At 31.3% G+C, this 18706-nt stretch overlaps 1 protein-coding gene across 1 annotated transcript; it reads left to right on the top strand.

Moving 5' to 3' along the window:
- Nucleotides 1–3641: 3641 nt before the first annotated feature.
- On the top strand, nt 3642–18661 carry LOC132942409 (lysosomal acid glucosylceramidase-like). Its single transcript, XM_061010745.1, has 11 exons — nt 3642–3899; nt 3970–4282; nt 7945–8005; nt 8940–9273; nt 10435–10588; nt 11196–11356; nt 11999–12236; nt 14038–14182; nt 15131–15210; nt 16796–17070; nt 18409–18661. The coding sequence occupies exons 2-11, from the start codon at nt 4280–4282 to the stop codon at nt 18506–18508; spliced, it is 1551 nt and encodes a 516-aa protein (XP_060866728.1). The 5' UTR covers nt 3642–3899; nt 3970–4279; the 3' UTR covers nt 18509–18661.
- Nucleotides 18662–18706: the final 45 nt, after the last annotated feature.

Below are 18706 nucleotides of genomic sequence, written 5' to 3'. Positions count from 1 at the left end.
TATACATTTTGTACACGGAAAAAAAAACATGCACGCACGTGATGTACGTTTTGTAAGTTAGAACCGTGGGACGTCATTAATCCAAAATAATTGGTAAAATATATAATTACACAGCTGTAGTGACGTCTGAAACGAAACCACCTGAAAAACAAACGCAAAAGGAAGATGCAACATATATTATAGCACGCGCAAGGATATCCACCATGGCCATTTGATATGTATTTACTTAATATCATACTTTTATAATACGCTAATATTCATAAACGTTCAAACGTTGTACATCAGTAATATATAGTAATATCCGTTCTTAAAATACAATTATATTAGTGGTAAAAAAAATATTACGCTCTTGTAGCAAATTTGTATACTAGTATAATATATATTAAACTAATTTTTTTTTCTACACATACGTATATCGGTAACTCTATTATAGCTAATAAGTCGTGCATTTTTAGACAATGTCTTTGTATAATATATTTCATTGTTTCCTACAAAGGTTCGAAAGTTAATAGTTATCATATATATATATTATATATAGTAAGTTACTATACATAATTACTATTATAGTGACGTAGTATAACACTGGTACAGAGTTTGTTTCGTACAATGACGAGTATAATAACGTAATTTCATGATGCATATTTTTACATAATATTTCGTTGATTTCATAAAAAAAGTGCACATTTTTAATTTTCAGAAATTTTTTTTGTGCACGTAATACGTTTTCCAAGAAAATAATTTTTTCAATCATATAATATTATAACTATATACGTAGTTGAGAATAAATATTACATTTGTCATCGATTATCTAGTTATCATAAGAAATGAATGATTATTAATTATTAGTTATTACTTATTTCTATGCATTTAAATAATAAAATTATAACCACACGGCGTTTTAGATATGCTATTTAGATACATCCCTATTGTGGGTTCATTTACCGGTATATTTTTATAAGTTAGGCTGGTTAGAACTTAGATTTTATCAAACAACGATATAAACAAGTATATACCTAAGTATACATCGCATGTGTGACGATTGAATGAAATTTTGGTCGTACTACGTCGTACTGCCTATAACCAGCTATAGGCATAACTAGCTAACCTAAGCGAAGTAATCATAAAATTAGAATATATAGTTTTATTTTTAATGCATAATTATATCTTTATTTAAAACTTATGAAAAGCTACTAGGCATACGACATCTCTTGTAACTGTTTTTCTTTGACTACCGTACAAATTGTATAAACCACAGTTGATTGTAAACAATGCTGCAGAGTAAGTGGTGGGTGGGTTAATTTATGGTTATTTAATGGTCAAATAATAATATATTAACGTTTGAAAGTAAAATTGGTGCATTGGTCTCAGCTGATTAACTATCATAATTATATTAAAGCGAGACAAACTATAGTTACCATATATACTAATTGAAACTGTCTTCTCTGCATTTATGACCGGAGTTTAATGGTTTGTAAAAAATCACAAAAGTACAATGAAGTATAAATATTTGTATTTATATAATATTTTATTATAAGTTAAATAAATAGCATAATAAAATAGATAATAGTAATAGTAATTTTAATTAACAAATAATAAATAATATTGGCAGAACTTAGAAAGTTGGAACTTTATGATTTGTTCCGTTTCGGTTTTACTTTGGTTCTTTCTTCTTTATAGAAAAAACATTCTGTACCGAACTTTACAACTACAGAATAAAGGTTTCGGTTCCAGGAAATACCTGCAGTATTTGGAGGTAAGTATATTGATTTTGTACTAAAGGTAAACAATTTCAAGTAAGCATGGATTTCATATCTAAATATTTAAATTATATAATCTGATAAAAATTCAAACGGGCGCATATTTATGACTGTTTTAATAATCATTTTATTAGTCATCACGTTACAAGACGTCATCGTCCAAAACTACAGGGAAAGTATCATTTCGATGGCTTATGAGTTATGAGACATACGACTATACGAGTGTAATGACTTATTTGTTATGACTAACGAACTGGTGAATAACAGTTTATATATTTGTACATTGCACTTTGGTAACTGATCGTATTTTTTCGTTTTCTGGAGCTGTACATTTTGTATAGGTATTATAAAACAGGTAATTAAAAACAGTAAAACGCAAAATAACAAATCCATGTAAACATTTACAGTATAAATCAATTATTATTACCTACTTAGGTACATAAAATTACTAAATAATATTAGAACTGAACAATCATCAGTTATCTGCCGGTTCGGGTTCCAATATATTTTACATACTATTTAATAACCATGTTTAGATTCTTAGAACACTATCGATATTTTATTAAGGAACAAATAATGCTATTTTTATTTACGTACAATATTTATGTTACCTTATGTAAAAACTAACAAGTGTAAAGATAAATTATCATTTTTTTCGTCTGTTATTTTAATTTAAAACATTTCTATTATAGAAATATATCTAACGTTTAAAGAATAGTATAAAATTGTACAATATATATAAAAAAAAATGATTACCAATACCTGTGTACTCTACCTATGATTTTTATTGTATATAGGTACCTAATAATTTTATTAAAAAGAAAGTAAATACAATAAAATAGGTATTAGAAATTTAGAAATTAAAGGTAATATTTAATCGTGAGTTGTGATAATAAATATGATAATTGAATGTAAGTAATGTTTTACTAAACAGTAAACACATGTATGGAAATATAATTACCACGTTTAGTAAGATTATAAATTTAACGATTATGCTGATGATGCGATGGTATAAAATGATTTCCTTTCTAAAAATCATACAGCATTAGCCACAGGCTAATAAATATTCTTTAATGCTACTAAATAGTAAATAATACTAATACTATAATATATACAGAGTGATCCTGATCCATTCATTTAACGTAAGATACTTATACCATACATTGATGGTACACTCTATATGTGTAGTGCGTATATGAATATTGGTACATATCAATATAATATTATATACATGTATAGATGTGTATAGTCAAGACACGCCTATATGGTTACATAGTGCATACATATAGGTACATAAAATATTATGTACATACATATATATTCCGCAAATGTTACGTATATTGCCAAGTGACTGAGAATACTCACGGTATAATATTATAATACAGGGCGCTTCTTAAAGAACGTCCGGTTTTCAAAACGATATATTTAATTAAGTATTACACTTATAAAATTGAAGCAGGTACCAATCATAACTGTAAGTTATCAATTTTTTTGCTTCACAAATGTTCAAATTAGTGCCCCCCCCCCAGACGGTTATTGGGTTATGAATGGAAACTCGTCCCAAACCCTGGTTAACATGTAAGGTGTAATTAAATCTACGTCCTTTCGATTCCTTCTATTAGTTATTCGTGAGTTGTGGAGAGAAGCTCAAAAACGTTTTCCTTTGACGACCGATAGATCGGGATACGACCAAAACCCGCAGAGTTATGGTTTTTTGAATCCACTCTTTATGGAACACCCTGTATAATAACATAATAGTATTACAATAATTATCCGGTTTATCTCGTTTGACGGGGGGAGAGAGAGACAGAGTGTGCGAGTATTTGAGAGGGAGTGAGGAAGTAGGTGCAAAGGTGACCGAAAGTATAACATATAACTATAGTATTATATTGTACACCGACGACCATTAAAAAGTAGGCACAATATGTATTCGTACTGAGGACGCGTTACGAATATATCGCGAATCACGCGCGCGTTTCTATAAGTTTACATTGCACCCGAATTCTTATATTATATAAATTAAAAAATATATTATCAAACAATATCTATTGTAAACTATAACATAATATACCTAATATACGTATATATATATAACCTAACCTACGCGTTTTGGACGGTTTTTTAAGTTCGTTTCGGAGAAGTGTACGTATGAGTCGGACTGTATTCATCGCACTATATACCTATGTAATGTATATTGTATTACTACTTATAGGTGCACTGTCATAATAATATTATGCTGAAGACGGTCGTAGCAGGATCGGTCAGACTTGTATACTGTACGGCAGCCACCTGAGTGCTTAAAGCAGACGACGACGAGAGGTCAAGTCGGTATTCCGTTGGAACAACAATAGAACTACATACACCGCAATAATACGTAGGTACACACATTATTATAAGGCGCCATCATGTCTGTCGAGGGGACCGCAGCGTGACGTGACACCATCGAGCACGCGTGGATTGCAGACGGCGCGTGGTGCGGTCGCTTACGGTAATATACCGGACACGCATCGAATACAGCCGACATGGTAAGTCGAAACGTCTTAAATATTCCTAAGTTATAAGTATATAGCTTATAATATAGGAAGATATTATAACCGTGTACATATTATACATTGGGGCAGTGGCGGGCTGTAAGAAAAACACGAGTATGGCTGTGATCGGCTCGGGAAAACTATTTGACTGGCCCCCAAATTTGTTTCGTCCTGGATAGTGAATATGTTTTGTGATATTTAGGGTATAAGTTCATGGTTATTTAGAAAGTATTTAGAACATGTTGGTATAAACGAACAAAAATTCATATTTTGCATTTAATAAAAACAGAATACAATATTCAATTAAAAATATGTAGGTACATTTTGACAATGTCAATAATGTTTTCAACGTCAATATTATTCGATATATTTTTCTCTACAGCTATAATAGCAGGAATGCCTCCAATTATTACTTGTATATTATGGTCCACCGGAAAAAGTCCCGATATCCAACCGACATAGTTCGCCACTAATGTTATAGTTGTTGAAACGCCATTATATTGGGAGACTGAAAGAATAAAATTGCATTGAGTGAAATATGCATAATAATGGAGTATAATCATGCTTTAGGTAGCTGATCGGTACATAAAATATTCGAAATTGTACGTAGATAAGTGTTATGTACTTATGTGAATTCAAAATATAAGAAGCTCGAAATGTGAAAATTAGATCAATGCATTTTGTTAGTATAACGTGTAGGTAAACTACTATCACAGGTACTATAGGTCAGGCGTTGGCTATACCTACTTAGTACTTATAGTACAATGTGTAAAACTGTTTTTTTTTCTATAAATACTAAATTGCACGTCTATTTTGTTGTTGTTATTTGTTATTTGTATTTAATGTAATATACATATTATATGACCTTGACCTAAAGACTGGCATCCTCGAATATATTTCGAAACGTTTAAAATACAACAGTTACCTATTTTAAATATATATAAAGTAAAATGCAATTATTGTACCAAACGTATAATACAACGTAAAAATTTACAACCCGATTTTCAAGATAAAATTCCCAGTAGTTTTCAAAAGTGCCGGAAAAAACAAAAAAAAAATAAAAAGGTGGGCAAGTGGGTATCGCTCTGCTGTACAGTAGGTTACAAGTGGGTCACTGAAATGGATGGTGTTAAATTTGAATTCAATGATAAAATATCATTGTATGAGAAAAACGATTCTGAGCGAAGACGGTCAGACAGCGTATGATACTACTAAGTATATTTATTTTGATGATATTATTGTGAATAAAGTAGTTTATACATAACCTATTTACGTGGAACCTTGATTTAAATTTTCAATCCTTAGCTATAAATGTTGAACATTTTATATATTATATTTAACTACACAATAATTATTACATTTTAAATTTGATAAATGTTGTGAAAAATTGAACTTTAAATACTTATAAAAAAAAAATTGTGTCAATGTATCTATTTTAATATTTTTCAACTGTTATTGTAACAATATATCAGGATCCTTGTATTAAATTTTCACCCATTTTTACCCAACAAATAACATTTTATTGACAATTAGAGAAAAAAAAACCAAAAAAATTGAAAACTAACAATGTCCGTAAACAGCTCAAAACAAGTCAAAATATTTTTAAAATTTTATGGTGTATAGAAAATGAGAATTTTCATGTATCTACAGTTATTTGTTTTTGAATTACAGAATAATAAAATCGCTACATGATAAATCGAGTAAATATCTAATGTGTAAAAATATGAACTTTAAACGCTCATAAAAATGTAATTTGACTTTCCGGTTGGGATTTTTTTGTTGATATACGTATTTATAAGAAATCTTGTATTAAATTATCAATTTTTAGATTTAAAAAGAAAAATTTTTATGAATTTCTAACTCAAAATAATTTGCACATTTTTACGTATTTGGTCAACATTTGAACTTTAAATGCTTATAAAAAAAAATTGTGACTATGGATTTTTGATATTTTTTAAATTTCATTGTAACAATATACAAGTGTTATTTTTTGTCACGCCTTTGCGTTTATCGATCACAGCAAAGGTATTGCAGCAGAGATCTATGCAACGACCTGATTATTCTACGAAGATAATTTCATGAAAGAAAAATGTTTACGCGTCGATCAAGAAGGATATAAGATGAATATAAGATGCAACCAAAAGTTTATGTTTTGTGATGATCGTGGTATAGATTTCAGTATCTGGTTGTGCTGGGAATACGCTTGATATGTGTTTCCAGCACTTTTAGGGATTTCAACTTTACAGTCTTCTGAACGGAAAAAGGCCGCTTTCCAACACTTAAACCACCATCGAAAACTAAACTTTCGGCGCAGGCATGACAAAAAAAATACTTTGATAAGATGAAAGATAACTTTATTGAATACTTTTGTACACTGGTACACTGTAGGTATATGGTTATATTATACTGTTTTGCTTGAAACTATATCCAATTAAATTGCACAAAATATTAAATTATCGTTAATCTAGTCAGTATTCGTTAATTAAAAGCCAACTGCAGTCGACAGGTGTAACAAAATTATACACCTATATTACGATGCCGTTAAATATAAAACAAATTAAAATATAAACGGAGAAGATATTATGTATAAATATTAAATTTAGATCATAAATTATTAATTCGTTACAACTTGCAGTATAATATCTGTATAATATGTTTCTTAATGATTGCTCTTTTCTGCCATTTATAGACATTTGATATACCTAAATATTCATTTTTACGATTTATGTAGGTACCTATGTTAATATTTTTGTTCGTAAGTAAAAAAAGTTTGACAATTTCATACAAAGTTCCTCAAAGTTTATTCTCACGCATGGCCAAACTTACGAATGTAATTAAGAAATATCGATATTCATGGGCACAATTATTTTAAATAGGTGTTTATATTGTTTATAACGGTCAAAATGTATACGAAATTTTTCAATTCGTGAAAATATAAAATTTATTTTGTTGTTAAAAATGTATGAAATTTTTAAGTTAAACTGTTAAACTTATTAACATCGAAGTCTTTAAAATTGAATTCTAGATTTTTTTATACTAGATGGTAAATTAATAATTAAGAAAAAATGTTTTCATAAAGTCACTCATAAATCTTTTATGAGCGATAAAGTTCAAAATTGTACGACATTAGATATTCAATTGTATTATAACGATTTATCCCCAAACAATTTAACCTCCCATTCCAAAAAAAAAAAAAAAATCACGCTGATTAGAGTACAATTTTATCCGACTATAGCTATATTATTATTGTTACCTTTGAGGAGGATTAACGACTAACGGTAGGACGATGTGACAACAATATTATTATTTATTACAATAATAATAAATAATAATAAATTGTTGTTTATGTGCAGCTACCAAAAGGACATTGATATCTATTCTATAACCCAGTCTGCTTTTATGTAGTAGAACTTCGCAAGTCATACGGCGGGCAACGTTAATTTAATAAATACATTTAATCCACCTGCACATAATTTACTTTCTTACTGGGTGCATCCTAATTTGCAAATTTGCTAACCTAACCTTTTAGTGAGTTATTAGACAATTCAAAACATGTAAATATCAAATATTATTAATTTATTACTCATATTTCAATAATTGTTAGACTTTTGCAGTTTTAACTATAAATTTCAATTGCCGAACATTTCGTGTTACAGGCTGCACAACTGAAATGGATATTGTCGATGGTGGCAATAATGACGATGACTGGACTAAATGGTAAAAAAATAATAAATAATATTATAATAACTACTAACTTACCAGTTACCATACGGTATACATATGTGATTACTAATTTTAACGGAAATGAGCATGGACACTAGTATAGGTATTTTACGCATTTTGAAAATATAACAATAACTTATAATTTATGATAAATATATTCAAATCAATGCTTAGGTATATTACATTTACTGATATTTAGAAAAATCGTACCTGAGCTAACACAATGTATTACCTAACAAATATAACAAAAAAATAGTTATAAAATACTTTTTTAATTATCTATTGTATTTAATTAATTCAAAATACCTACATCAAAAAAAAAGTATTTTTATAACACAAGTTATACACAGTGTGTAGGTACACACTTTATATTATATTACAGTATTGGAGAGGTCAAGAAAAACACAACTACCTATTGCAGATTAACGTTTAAATTTTAAAGTGTTCAAAAATCTATTCAAGGTTAAGATATTTTTTTTTTGGGGGGGGGGAGGAGAGGTGATAGTTTTGAATTCAGGGTGCTGTTCAAGACCTCACTCAAGTCCCAAAGTCATTTTTCCTGGGCCTATATATAATATATGTGATTTTTTTTTTTTTTGGGTAACCCGCGGCAACATAGGCCATTGGTGTGGGGGAGGGCACTGTAGGTTTTTTATATTGGGTAGGTTGGTACACGTGTGTGTTGTGTTTTTGGCAGAATTTCTAATGGGGCACCCGTAGGTTTCTGCCGTGTCCCGGGTGGGGGGATGGCGGCACTTGTTCTCCGGACACCGTGACTTGCACGGAGAAAAATGCCGCCCGGTGGTCGAGGATCGAACTCGGACCGGCTGTGCTGAATCCGTCGCGTTAGACCGCTCGGCCACCTCGTCCCCCAATATATGTGATTTGTAGAACGTTGTAACACCAACGTACCAATATTTTCTATTAGGTGCAGCCACGGCCGCGGACGACTGTTTGCCCAGGAAGTTCGCTTACGGCACGGTGTGCGTGTGCAACTCGACGTACTGCGACCGGACACCGGAACCGGAAACACTGTCGGCCGGCAAGTACGCTCTGTACACGTCTTCGAACGCCGGAAGTCGGATGCGCAGGAGCAGCGGGTCTTTCGTGCCGTCGCTCGACTCGCAATGGTCCGGCGACGAGATAGATGTGGATGCGACGACCACGTACCAAACCATACACGGTTTCGGCGGCGCGTTCACGGACTCGGTGGGCATCAATGTCAAAGCGCTGAGCCCGAACACCCAACTCAATCTTCTCAAGTAAGCCGCGTACATTGTGACTTGTGTGTGAATTGTCACAAAACGGTCGTATTAATAATACGGTCAGTGCATTGTACACGGCCATGTAGGCTATCCGCGGGAATGTCATATTGTACATTAACTCTCCGTCATTATATGACGTATACTTTTCGCCCGGTATAATTTTGGGCAACTCGTATCATAATAACCGGTGTATCCTAATATTGGTTCTGAAACGTGCGAATAAGTTCGGAGTTTTATAGGTATGGAAACCAATTCGGATGCAGCTTATATAATAACTCATATAATAAAGTGGGTGTACCTACTATTTCTGCCGGGTTGGGTAATACATTGCCCGCGGTCAAAGTATATATATACTTTTCCCGTTGTAAACTGGACTTTGTGCCTCTAATTATATATATAACAAAATATGGAAACGAATTATTGCCATCTGATCATGTTACCGACTTTAAGAAGATATACGATCTTTCCTATACATTTAGTACACGCGCTGACTGGCGTTGCTTAGGTACGCATTTTTTATAATGTAATATTACACTGTAATTATAGTAGTAACTGTACAGAATTATACATCTATACCTAAAGTAATAAGTAATACCGTTGATTATAAGTAGGACCTAAATACCTAATATGGTAATATGAAACTATATTGATCAAATTTTTCTGTTTATATTTCAAATATATATATATATATATATTATATAGCCTTCTTAGCATAGCCGTAAATAGTGTTTGAGGTTCGGGGGATGACATTTTTTTCATCGTATTCCTATATAATGTGGTATATAATGTTTAGGTTTTTTTTTTTTGGGAGGGGGGAGGTTTTAGCCTCCAACCACTGCGCTATTTCCACCTATGCTCTTTTAGTCATTCCATAAAAGTTTTTCTTACTACGATTATAAAAAAATATGAGATTAATTTTAGGTTTTTTAATGTGATTCAAGGTATCCATCATAGACAATTCGAGAAATGCTTGAACATTAAAGTTGGTTTCTCAGTTTCTGATAATTAGTAAAATTTACCTATAATTGGTGCTTTCAAAATAAAAAAATCCCAGTACTTTTCTAAATTTGTAATAAAATATGCTAAGTAACAGTAATTAGTTCGATTAGATATAGTTCTTGAGTTTAATATTTTACGATCTGTCATGTAATACCATAGGTCTTATTTCGCTGACGACGGCATCAAGTATAACATTGGACGAGTGCCGATCGGCGGTACCGATTTCTCGACGCGCAAATATACGTACGCCGACAGCAAAGGCATTCCTGACCTGAACAATTTTGACCTGGCCCCGGAAGACGCAGAATACAAGGTACCTATAATAATATGTTAAAAAAAAATCAAGAAATTGATTAATGTTGGCAGAGACGTATTTTGAGTTTTGATGCCTAAGGTAAAGATTTAATGCCATCCCTATCAAGCCTGTCTTAGACAAATTAACTGGAATCGGAAATTATTTGTATACAAAAAGTCTGCAATAACTTACAAACACTCAATATTTGGTATATGCATCTTGTAAATAAAATAATATTGATTTTTTGCGCATAAAATATTGATATTATGTTAAATAATGTTTATTTTTCTTGATTGACGAATGACGATGGACAATGGTTGTAGGTAGTGGACAGTTGTAAATATTGTAATATACCACCGCTCCTAAATCCCTTAGTAATTTGCACCCCAATAGGCGATGGTACCCACTCGCAATCCAATTATATAATATATACGTTACCTATTGAATGTGGATGACGTGTTGAAGACTCTGTATAATGAGTTATATAAAAATAAAACTTTAAATCCCTTCCAACTTCCGCTGTTCGGGGTGGTCGAGCTTCAGATAATCAGATACCTACAGATTTATATAAACTCCAGACTTATATATTATGTCCCTTATTATTAATTATAATGCCTATATTCAGATACCACTGATAAAGACCGCAATGAGTATGGCGTCGGACGAAATTAAGTTGATCGGGTCGGCGTGGTCGGCCCCGCCGTGGATGAAAACCAACAACGACTATTCCGGCATAGGTTTCCTCAAGCCAACATTCATGGAAACGTGGGCGGAATACCATCTAAAGTAAACGAGAACATATTTATTATCATATTGTTATACTATCACATATCATCGTATGTTGAGCATATAATCGTGATTGTTATAAACGTATTTATAGGTATTTAAAATTTTTAATTTAGTGTGGTTATCGTTAATAGAACTACTAATAGTACTATTATAGTCTATACTCCATAACCTAACCTAACCATAGCTATTGCCTATTATTGCCTATTACACCTTATCTTATATAGGTATTCCTATTCATATCAGTTGTCAAGTGTTGCAGACATTATAATATGAAAACCTGCATAGTATTTATGTTTGCTCATACCGTGTGTGGTGGCTTGGCGGCTGGCTCAACGCAAATAAAATGGTTTAAAATAACAATCAATGCAAATTGATTGTTACAAAAATTTCAGACGCCCAATTTTTTTTTGTTGTAGAAAATCGAACGGCAAAACTACGGTGTTTTGAAATCAATTTTTCTTATGTGGTAAAAATAAAAAGGTATTTCGGAAAGTATGGTGTACCTATTTGGGCCCGTCCACATCGTCCGCATAATATACATATTACATAATATACAGTTTAAATCCTACGAGTATAACCGTATACCTATACAATTTTAAATGTCGTGATCTCATGTTCCGCACCTCCGATATGTTGAAGATTTTTGGACGCGTACAGCAAACAAAACCTGACTTTCTGGGCGCTGACCACGGGCAACGAACCGCTCAACGGTATCGTGCCCGTGAACCGATTCAATTCTATGGGCTGGACACCGATGTCGCACCGCGAATGGATCGGACGTCACATGGGGCCCCGGCTGAGGGGTTCAGAGCACAACAGAACGTTGTTGTTCGCCATCGACGACCAGAGGATCGTATTGCCTTGGTGGATGAAAATGGTACCGTAATACTGTATATATTATATTATTCTATATATGCGTACTACTGCTTACTTGCTTGGAAATTATTTTTAACCTATTTATAATCGTTGTATTTAGATTTTTCTTGTGTAAGATAATAATATCTTATATTATATTGATTATACCTATTGGTTGATGATAATAATAATATTATAGTGTCTAGGCTTAAACACATAATCAATGATACAGGCTATATATATACAGCTCAGTATGTAATTTAATATTATTTATTTGATTTTGATCTGTCCAAGAAACCAATCGAGATATATGAGTACGGAGTAGACGGTATATGGCGATCAGTGGCGTATTTAGGTTTTTGTCTTGGGTGGGGGGGGGGTATGATTTTATCCAGTAGCCCCGCCTTTAAAGTTAGAGTCCTTAATAGTTAGGACTTCGAAAACTTTTTTATATTATTTACAGCCTATGGGGGTGGGGGGGGGGGGGGGTTATCACCTTGACCCACCCCCCGTAAATACGCCACTGATGGCGATATCTGATAGAAGATGATAAAGGTGGGAACAGACTATTGTCACGTCACGTGAGCTCACGTGCTGTCACGTGTTATCACGTCACGGGAAAAAAGTGTGGGATATAGATTTATACAGTATTTTAATGTATCAGCGCCACACTTATGTCACCTCACGCGTGTCACGTCACATTTCCTAGCTCACGCGTGATAGCACGTTTTTATTTTCTTACATCTAATTAACGACTGGCTGAAAACTAGATTTCTTATAGATGTTGATACCTATAATTGATCTGCAGGTTAAAACTTAAAATTACTAACCCCAAATTGTATTCATATTATTTACCTTAAGTCCTAGTATGTAGTAAAGGATTTAGCTTTATTTTTTATAATATGAAAAAACTTAGTTTTTCCTTGCACAGTATTGTAAAGTACCTAACTGTACTTTTTCATTACAAATATCTTCAAATATATACCTAATGTGTTCAATGTTCATAGGTATTTATTGTTTTTAAGCTATTCGCAAAAATGTTTCCTTTTTATATTCTCGTATTTCTATATATATATATATTAACGGATAGCTAAACGTTATCTGCTGAGCGTAATTTTGCTATGTTACGCAATTGTAGGACGGAGACACAGACAACAAATAATGTCCGTGTGGGAATCTGATGTCTCAGTCTTCCAAACGCACAACATGGCAAATTTATGTAAATTTATTAATAATACATTTTACTATGATAATATTTATAAAAATTACTATAATTTTTCACATTTTTGGTAACCTTAAACAAAATGTCATGAGTTTACGTTCATGGAGTATACCTATTTTTTATGACATACCTATAGCTAGGCGACGATTATCCACTATTTATATTCCATACGGTTCGGGTCATTTAAATAATTATTTAAAAATACTCATTAATAGTAAATACTAAATAGTAATTATTAGTTGTAATCATTGACAAATAATTTGGTCAACAGAATAGTAATTTATAATGTTTAATAAATAATAATTAATTACACTATATAAAAATACATTTATGTACGTAGATCTATCCTTTGATTTTAATTGTTTATTGTTTATATTTGACATTTTGATGCACAAACGACAATACATCTTGACATATACATTTGAATAGTCTAATAAAATGTTTGTACTCCCTACCACGGTAGCCGGTAGGTTAGGTATTTCTGGTATTAGTTTAAACATAAAAGTACAAGAATGTAAATGTAAATATATAAATATATAAATATATAAATAAATAAATATATAACTTTCAATAAAATATTGCAAAACTTTTTTTTCTACAGCTCATGAGCGACGAACAGTGCGCAAAGTACATCGATGGAATAGCCGTGCACTGGTACTTAGACTTTATCGTTCCCGTCAAAGTTTTGAATGAAGTGCACAAAAACTTTGGTGACAAGATCATAATGAACACTGAAGCGTCGCAAGGTGTGTTGGGTCTTTTTTTTTACTAGGGATAACGGCCTTTAAGACCACCCTTCCGAGTATATATTCCTCCATATATCTCTATCAACCGTAGCTACCCTCCATTGTATTTCAGCTTCTATCATTCCTAAATCTTTAGCAACACAATCCTTCCATCTTAAGGGAGGTCCTCCCAAAGGTCGTTTTCGATTACGGTCCTTGCTATTGATCATTGTTTCATCCATGCACGCCCTTCCGGCTGAGATTTCTTTTGAAATATTAGGGCGTTGGAAAATATGTTCTGGAATTATTGATTATGCCGTTTCTTCCAGTCCCCGGTTTGATCATCCTTGCAAGTCCAAAAATCTTTCTCAGAATTTTTCTTTCGAACACTTCTAACCATATTTGTTCTTTTTTATATTATATTCTGTTTTGTTATACCGATCATTAATTTGAAGACCAACTATTTTCGCAGTTTTTATAAGTTTCAGACATGATGATTTAACTTCTTCTAAATTATTCCCTATGATGGCAATATTATTTGCGTACATATAGGTCAGAAAGCCAACCGTTTCCTGCACTAACGAAAAACTTACAGTGATATTTGCTTTCCCGACAGCATGTTCGGTCTTAGGAATTAGGTTTTTGGTATTCTACTCCTACGCATAATAAGCAATGGCAATTACGGTATATTATACAATTATAATTTATAAATCCAGTTTATTAACACTCGAATATTATGCTGTACCTATACATAGCACTATATGGTGTGTTATATATATTCGAAAAGCGAGGCATAATTATATATTTATAATAAAAATTATTATTTATTATTTATTTATAAACGCCTATTGGCAATTTTATGATTACATTTGAATAATATAATATAATATACAGTCATTTACCAGATACCTACCTTAAAGTGATGAAAACGGTTTTGGTAATTTTATTAAATCAATTTTCATTATTCAGGTGACAAGCCGTGGGATTTCGTCAAAGTGCAATTGGGAAGTTGGGCCAGAGCAGAAAATTACGCGAACAACATTATCGACGTAATACATTTTATTTTACGCCTAAATGAATTATCATAAATAATACATACCGGCTACCTACCTAGCTGTATACATTCTGACGTTCAGATCAAAATTAATGCGGTCTTGGCCGAATTTGATCGAAACAGTCAAGGTGTGTCTAGCTATGACGAGTGACGACTTATAAGCAATGCCAATAAATTATGTGTATATTATAAGTACCTATATGGCTATATACAATACATGAGTAGGTTAGGTACTACGGAGTAGGTCATAAAAGTCACATTTCACCAGAAAATATCAAAACTTAATAATATTATGTTTCAAGTGTTTTAATACAAAAGTTGAAATGGGTTATTTCAACTCTAGAGTGATCATAAAAATTATCGAGGATAAGATATTGACTAAATCACATTGTGTACGTTTATATGAGAGGTTATTTATTTATTTATCGTATATGGGTGGATACTATTACGAGAAAAGCTAAAATTGCATACCTTCGGAAGACGGTACTTTTATTATATTTCTAGATTTTAACTTCTATAGTTCTATCTGAAATTATATAAAGAATACCAAATGATAAAATAATAATTAACATCTTAAAATTTTTTTTTTTATTGTGACAAATGCCTCGGCAACTATGGGCCATTGGTTACAAAAAAATATTACATAGTATTTATATTAATAATAGATAAGTTACATTAAATATGGTGGGTACATTATTATACTTATAATATATATTAAATTTCTTTATGAAGTTCTGTATCCCTTAGGAATTTGAGAACATTAGTTGTATCGATGTTGAGGTTTTCAGCGAGATGGTGAGTTAGATTGAATTTTTGACGTTGTAATTCGTACTTTCTGCAGTCGGTGAGGATGTGTTTAACTGTCATGGGATCGTTGCAAGTCGGGCACATGGGTGGGCATAATCTAGTGTGGCCTATTCTGAGCCTATTGATAACTACTTATTCTTTTCTGGTGACTGTATTGTTTGGCCAAGGGAGAATGTGGTTTTTAATTTCATTTAATTTGGTGTTAGAAGTTTTCCATTCGTTTTGCCAGATATTGAGAATTATTTTTTTAATTATTTGTTTGATGTCGGTTATTGAATAAACTTGGCATGGGGTTGCATTTTGTGACACAGCAGCCTCTTTGGCAAGTGCATCAGCTCTTTCATTTTTTTGAGATATTTGTTCTTGCTATTTTATATCCTGTAGGTAGTATTGTTAATTTCTACTGGAGAAAAAAACGTCGAAAATCAATCAAAAATAATAAATAGTTAACACTGTTAACTGTATTGTCTTACTACTATTATAAACGTTTCACTTGCCGCAATAAGTATATAGCTTCATTGGTATAAATATGTCTAGTTAAAAAGATAATATGCCGTAGCCCGTAGGTATATATTTTATACGGAATTTTATAAACATCTGACGTCATAGGTATTATAAATTGTAAAAGGTATGATACCTTTTAAGTTTCGATGAGTTTTCGCGCATAGATTTGTACGTTCATGATGCGATATATACATGTATGTATGTACCTTAGGTATTATTATACTTACCTATGTAAAAATCAATACGGTCTTTTTTAAATTTAATTTCAGGATTTAAATCATTGGGTGCAAGGATGGGTGGAGTGGAATTTAGCTTTAGACATGACGGGAGGTCCGACCTGGGTGTCCAACTTTATCGACTCGCCCATTATTGTTGACAAAACTAAAGATGAATTCTACAAGCAACCAATGTTCTACGCGATTGGGCATTTTTCAAAATTTATTTCCAGAGGTTCTACGCGCATAAAGTTGACACAGACGTCGGTTGTGAAGTCAGTCGGTTTTAAAAGGCCTGATGGCGCATTGGTTATTGTTCTATACAACAGGTAACTATATTCATTAATGAATTTAGACTTTAGTACCTATTGGTATTCGTTATATTGTTAGGCACTTCATACATACCTACGCATATCGTAAATAATATATATTATATAGGTAGGTACCTAAGACTTTAGACTTACGAGTGTATGCCTAACCTATTGGTTTATGCACCAATATTTATCATTAGTAAAAAAAATTGTTTACAATTTATAATCCAAGCATTGTAAATACGAATATACGATACTTATTTAAATAACCAAAACTAGTTTTCCAAAACATCTTAAATATTTTAGTTATTAACTAATATTCTTAAGTTCGGGCTAATATATGAAACTATAACTACGTATAACAACTATATTTACGCTTATAGAGACGTAGTCGTGACAGTCGTGTAGAATATTGTCATGTGGGTGGGGAACCTGTTATAAATAATTAATATTCCGTGAGGGTTTCCTAGCCATTTGAATTATGACGAGAATTCATATTCTTATAATTATCATCAAACTAAACTAAATATTTTATTTGAATCACATTTTGAAACATTTGAAAATAAAACAGTTCATAACAAAATTGTAAAATAATATTATTATTTTATATAATTAGTCGTAACAAATGCCCATATTATGTAACCCCGAGTCCCAGAATTCTATTAAAAATATAATAAAATTAAAAATGTTGTCATCATTATTATCATATTTATAATAATTTCCAACTTAATCCTTAAGATTATTGATTCATCGATTATTAGTTATTATATTGTGTGAAAAAAAACGATAATTTATAAGAAAATATGTTTTTCTGGGTCACAATAGTTGGTATTTCAACCATCAATATCTATAACTGAACATAATAAGTTATAAAATGAATCAAATTAAAATGGTAGATATCATACCTACCCATTGAACTATTATATAACTATTATATAACCATTGTATATTATATTAAATTGATTAATTAAATACATTATACATCTTAAAAAATATTTTTTTCCTTTTAATTGATATGAAATTCAGTTTTAAACAATTGATAAATAATTTATTCTTGAGGAAAAGTAATTCATATATAGGCATCATAAAATGTTATTTTTATTATTTTTATTTAAAGTAATCTTGAATTAGAAAGAATTACACAAGTTTTAATAACATTTGTATGATACAGAACAATTTTACTATATTTTAATAAAATTATTGTCAGGAATCAGGACAGTTTTTTTTTTATAATATTGGATGTTTGACATTTTTTAATATTTAAGTCTAAGGAGGTCTAACTCACATAGACATCAAAATATATATTGGCTATTTTCTTATGTTTCAAATTTTGAAGTGAAATATTTATGTTTTCAGGAGGAACAAACCAGTCAACATTTCTATCAAGGATCCACAACGAGGTGTTATAGGTCTTAGCTTACAAAAACAATCTATAAATACACTAATTTTTTGGTGATTATTATAATCGATAATATTTTTTACTTATAAGTTATTTATATTCTATACCCCATGATACACATGATTAATAGTATAGTATTAAAAATATTTATTAAATATTACTCAATTTTGTTACTTTTTATTTGAATTAAATGATTGTTATATTTTTTAATCTTAACAATTTTATTTTTCAACATTTAATGACTAGATACATGTT

The sequence above is a fragment of the Metopolophium dirhodum genome, chromosome 4, assembly GCF_019925205.1.
Source record: "Metopolophium dirhodum isolate CAU chromosome 4, ASM1992520v1, whole genome shotgun sequence".
NCBI lineage: Eukaryota > Metazoa > Arthropoda > Insecta > Hemiptera > Aphididae > Metopolophium > Metopolophium dirhodum.
Note: the sequence above shows the minus strand (reverse complement) of the source record. Positions and strands in the feature narration are given on the sequence as shown.

Coding starts and splice junctions, on each gene's coding strand:
- LOC132942409 (XM_061010745.1), top strand. Junction 8,006..8,939: donor GACGATGACTGGACTAAATG/GTAAAAAAATAA, acceptor ATTTTCTATTAG/GTGCAGCCACGGCCGCGGAC. Junction 9,274..10,434: donor ACCCAACTCAATCTTCTCAA/GTAAGCCGCGTA, acceptor GTAATACCATAG/GTCTTATTTCGCTGACGACG.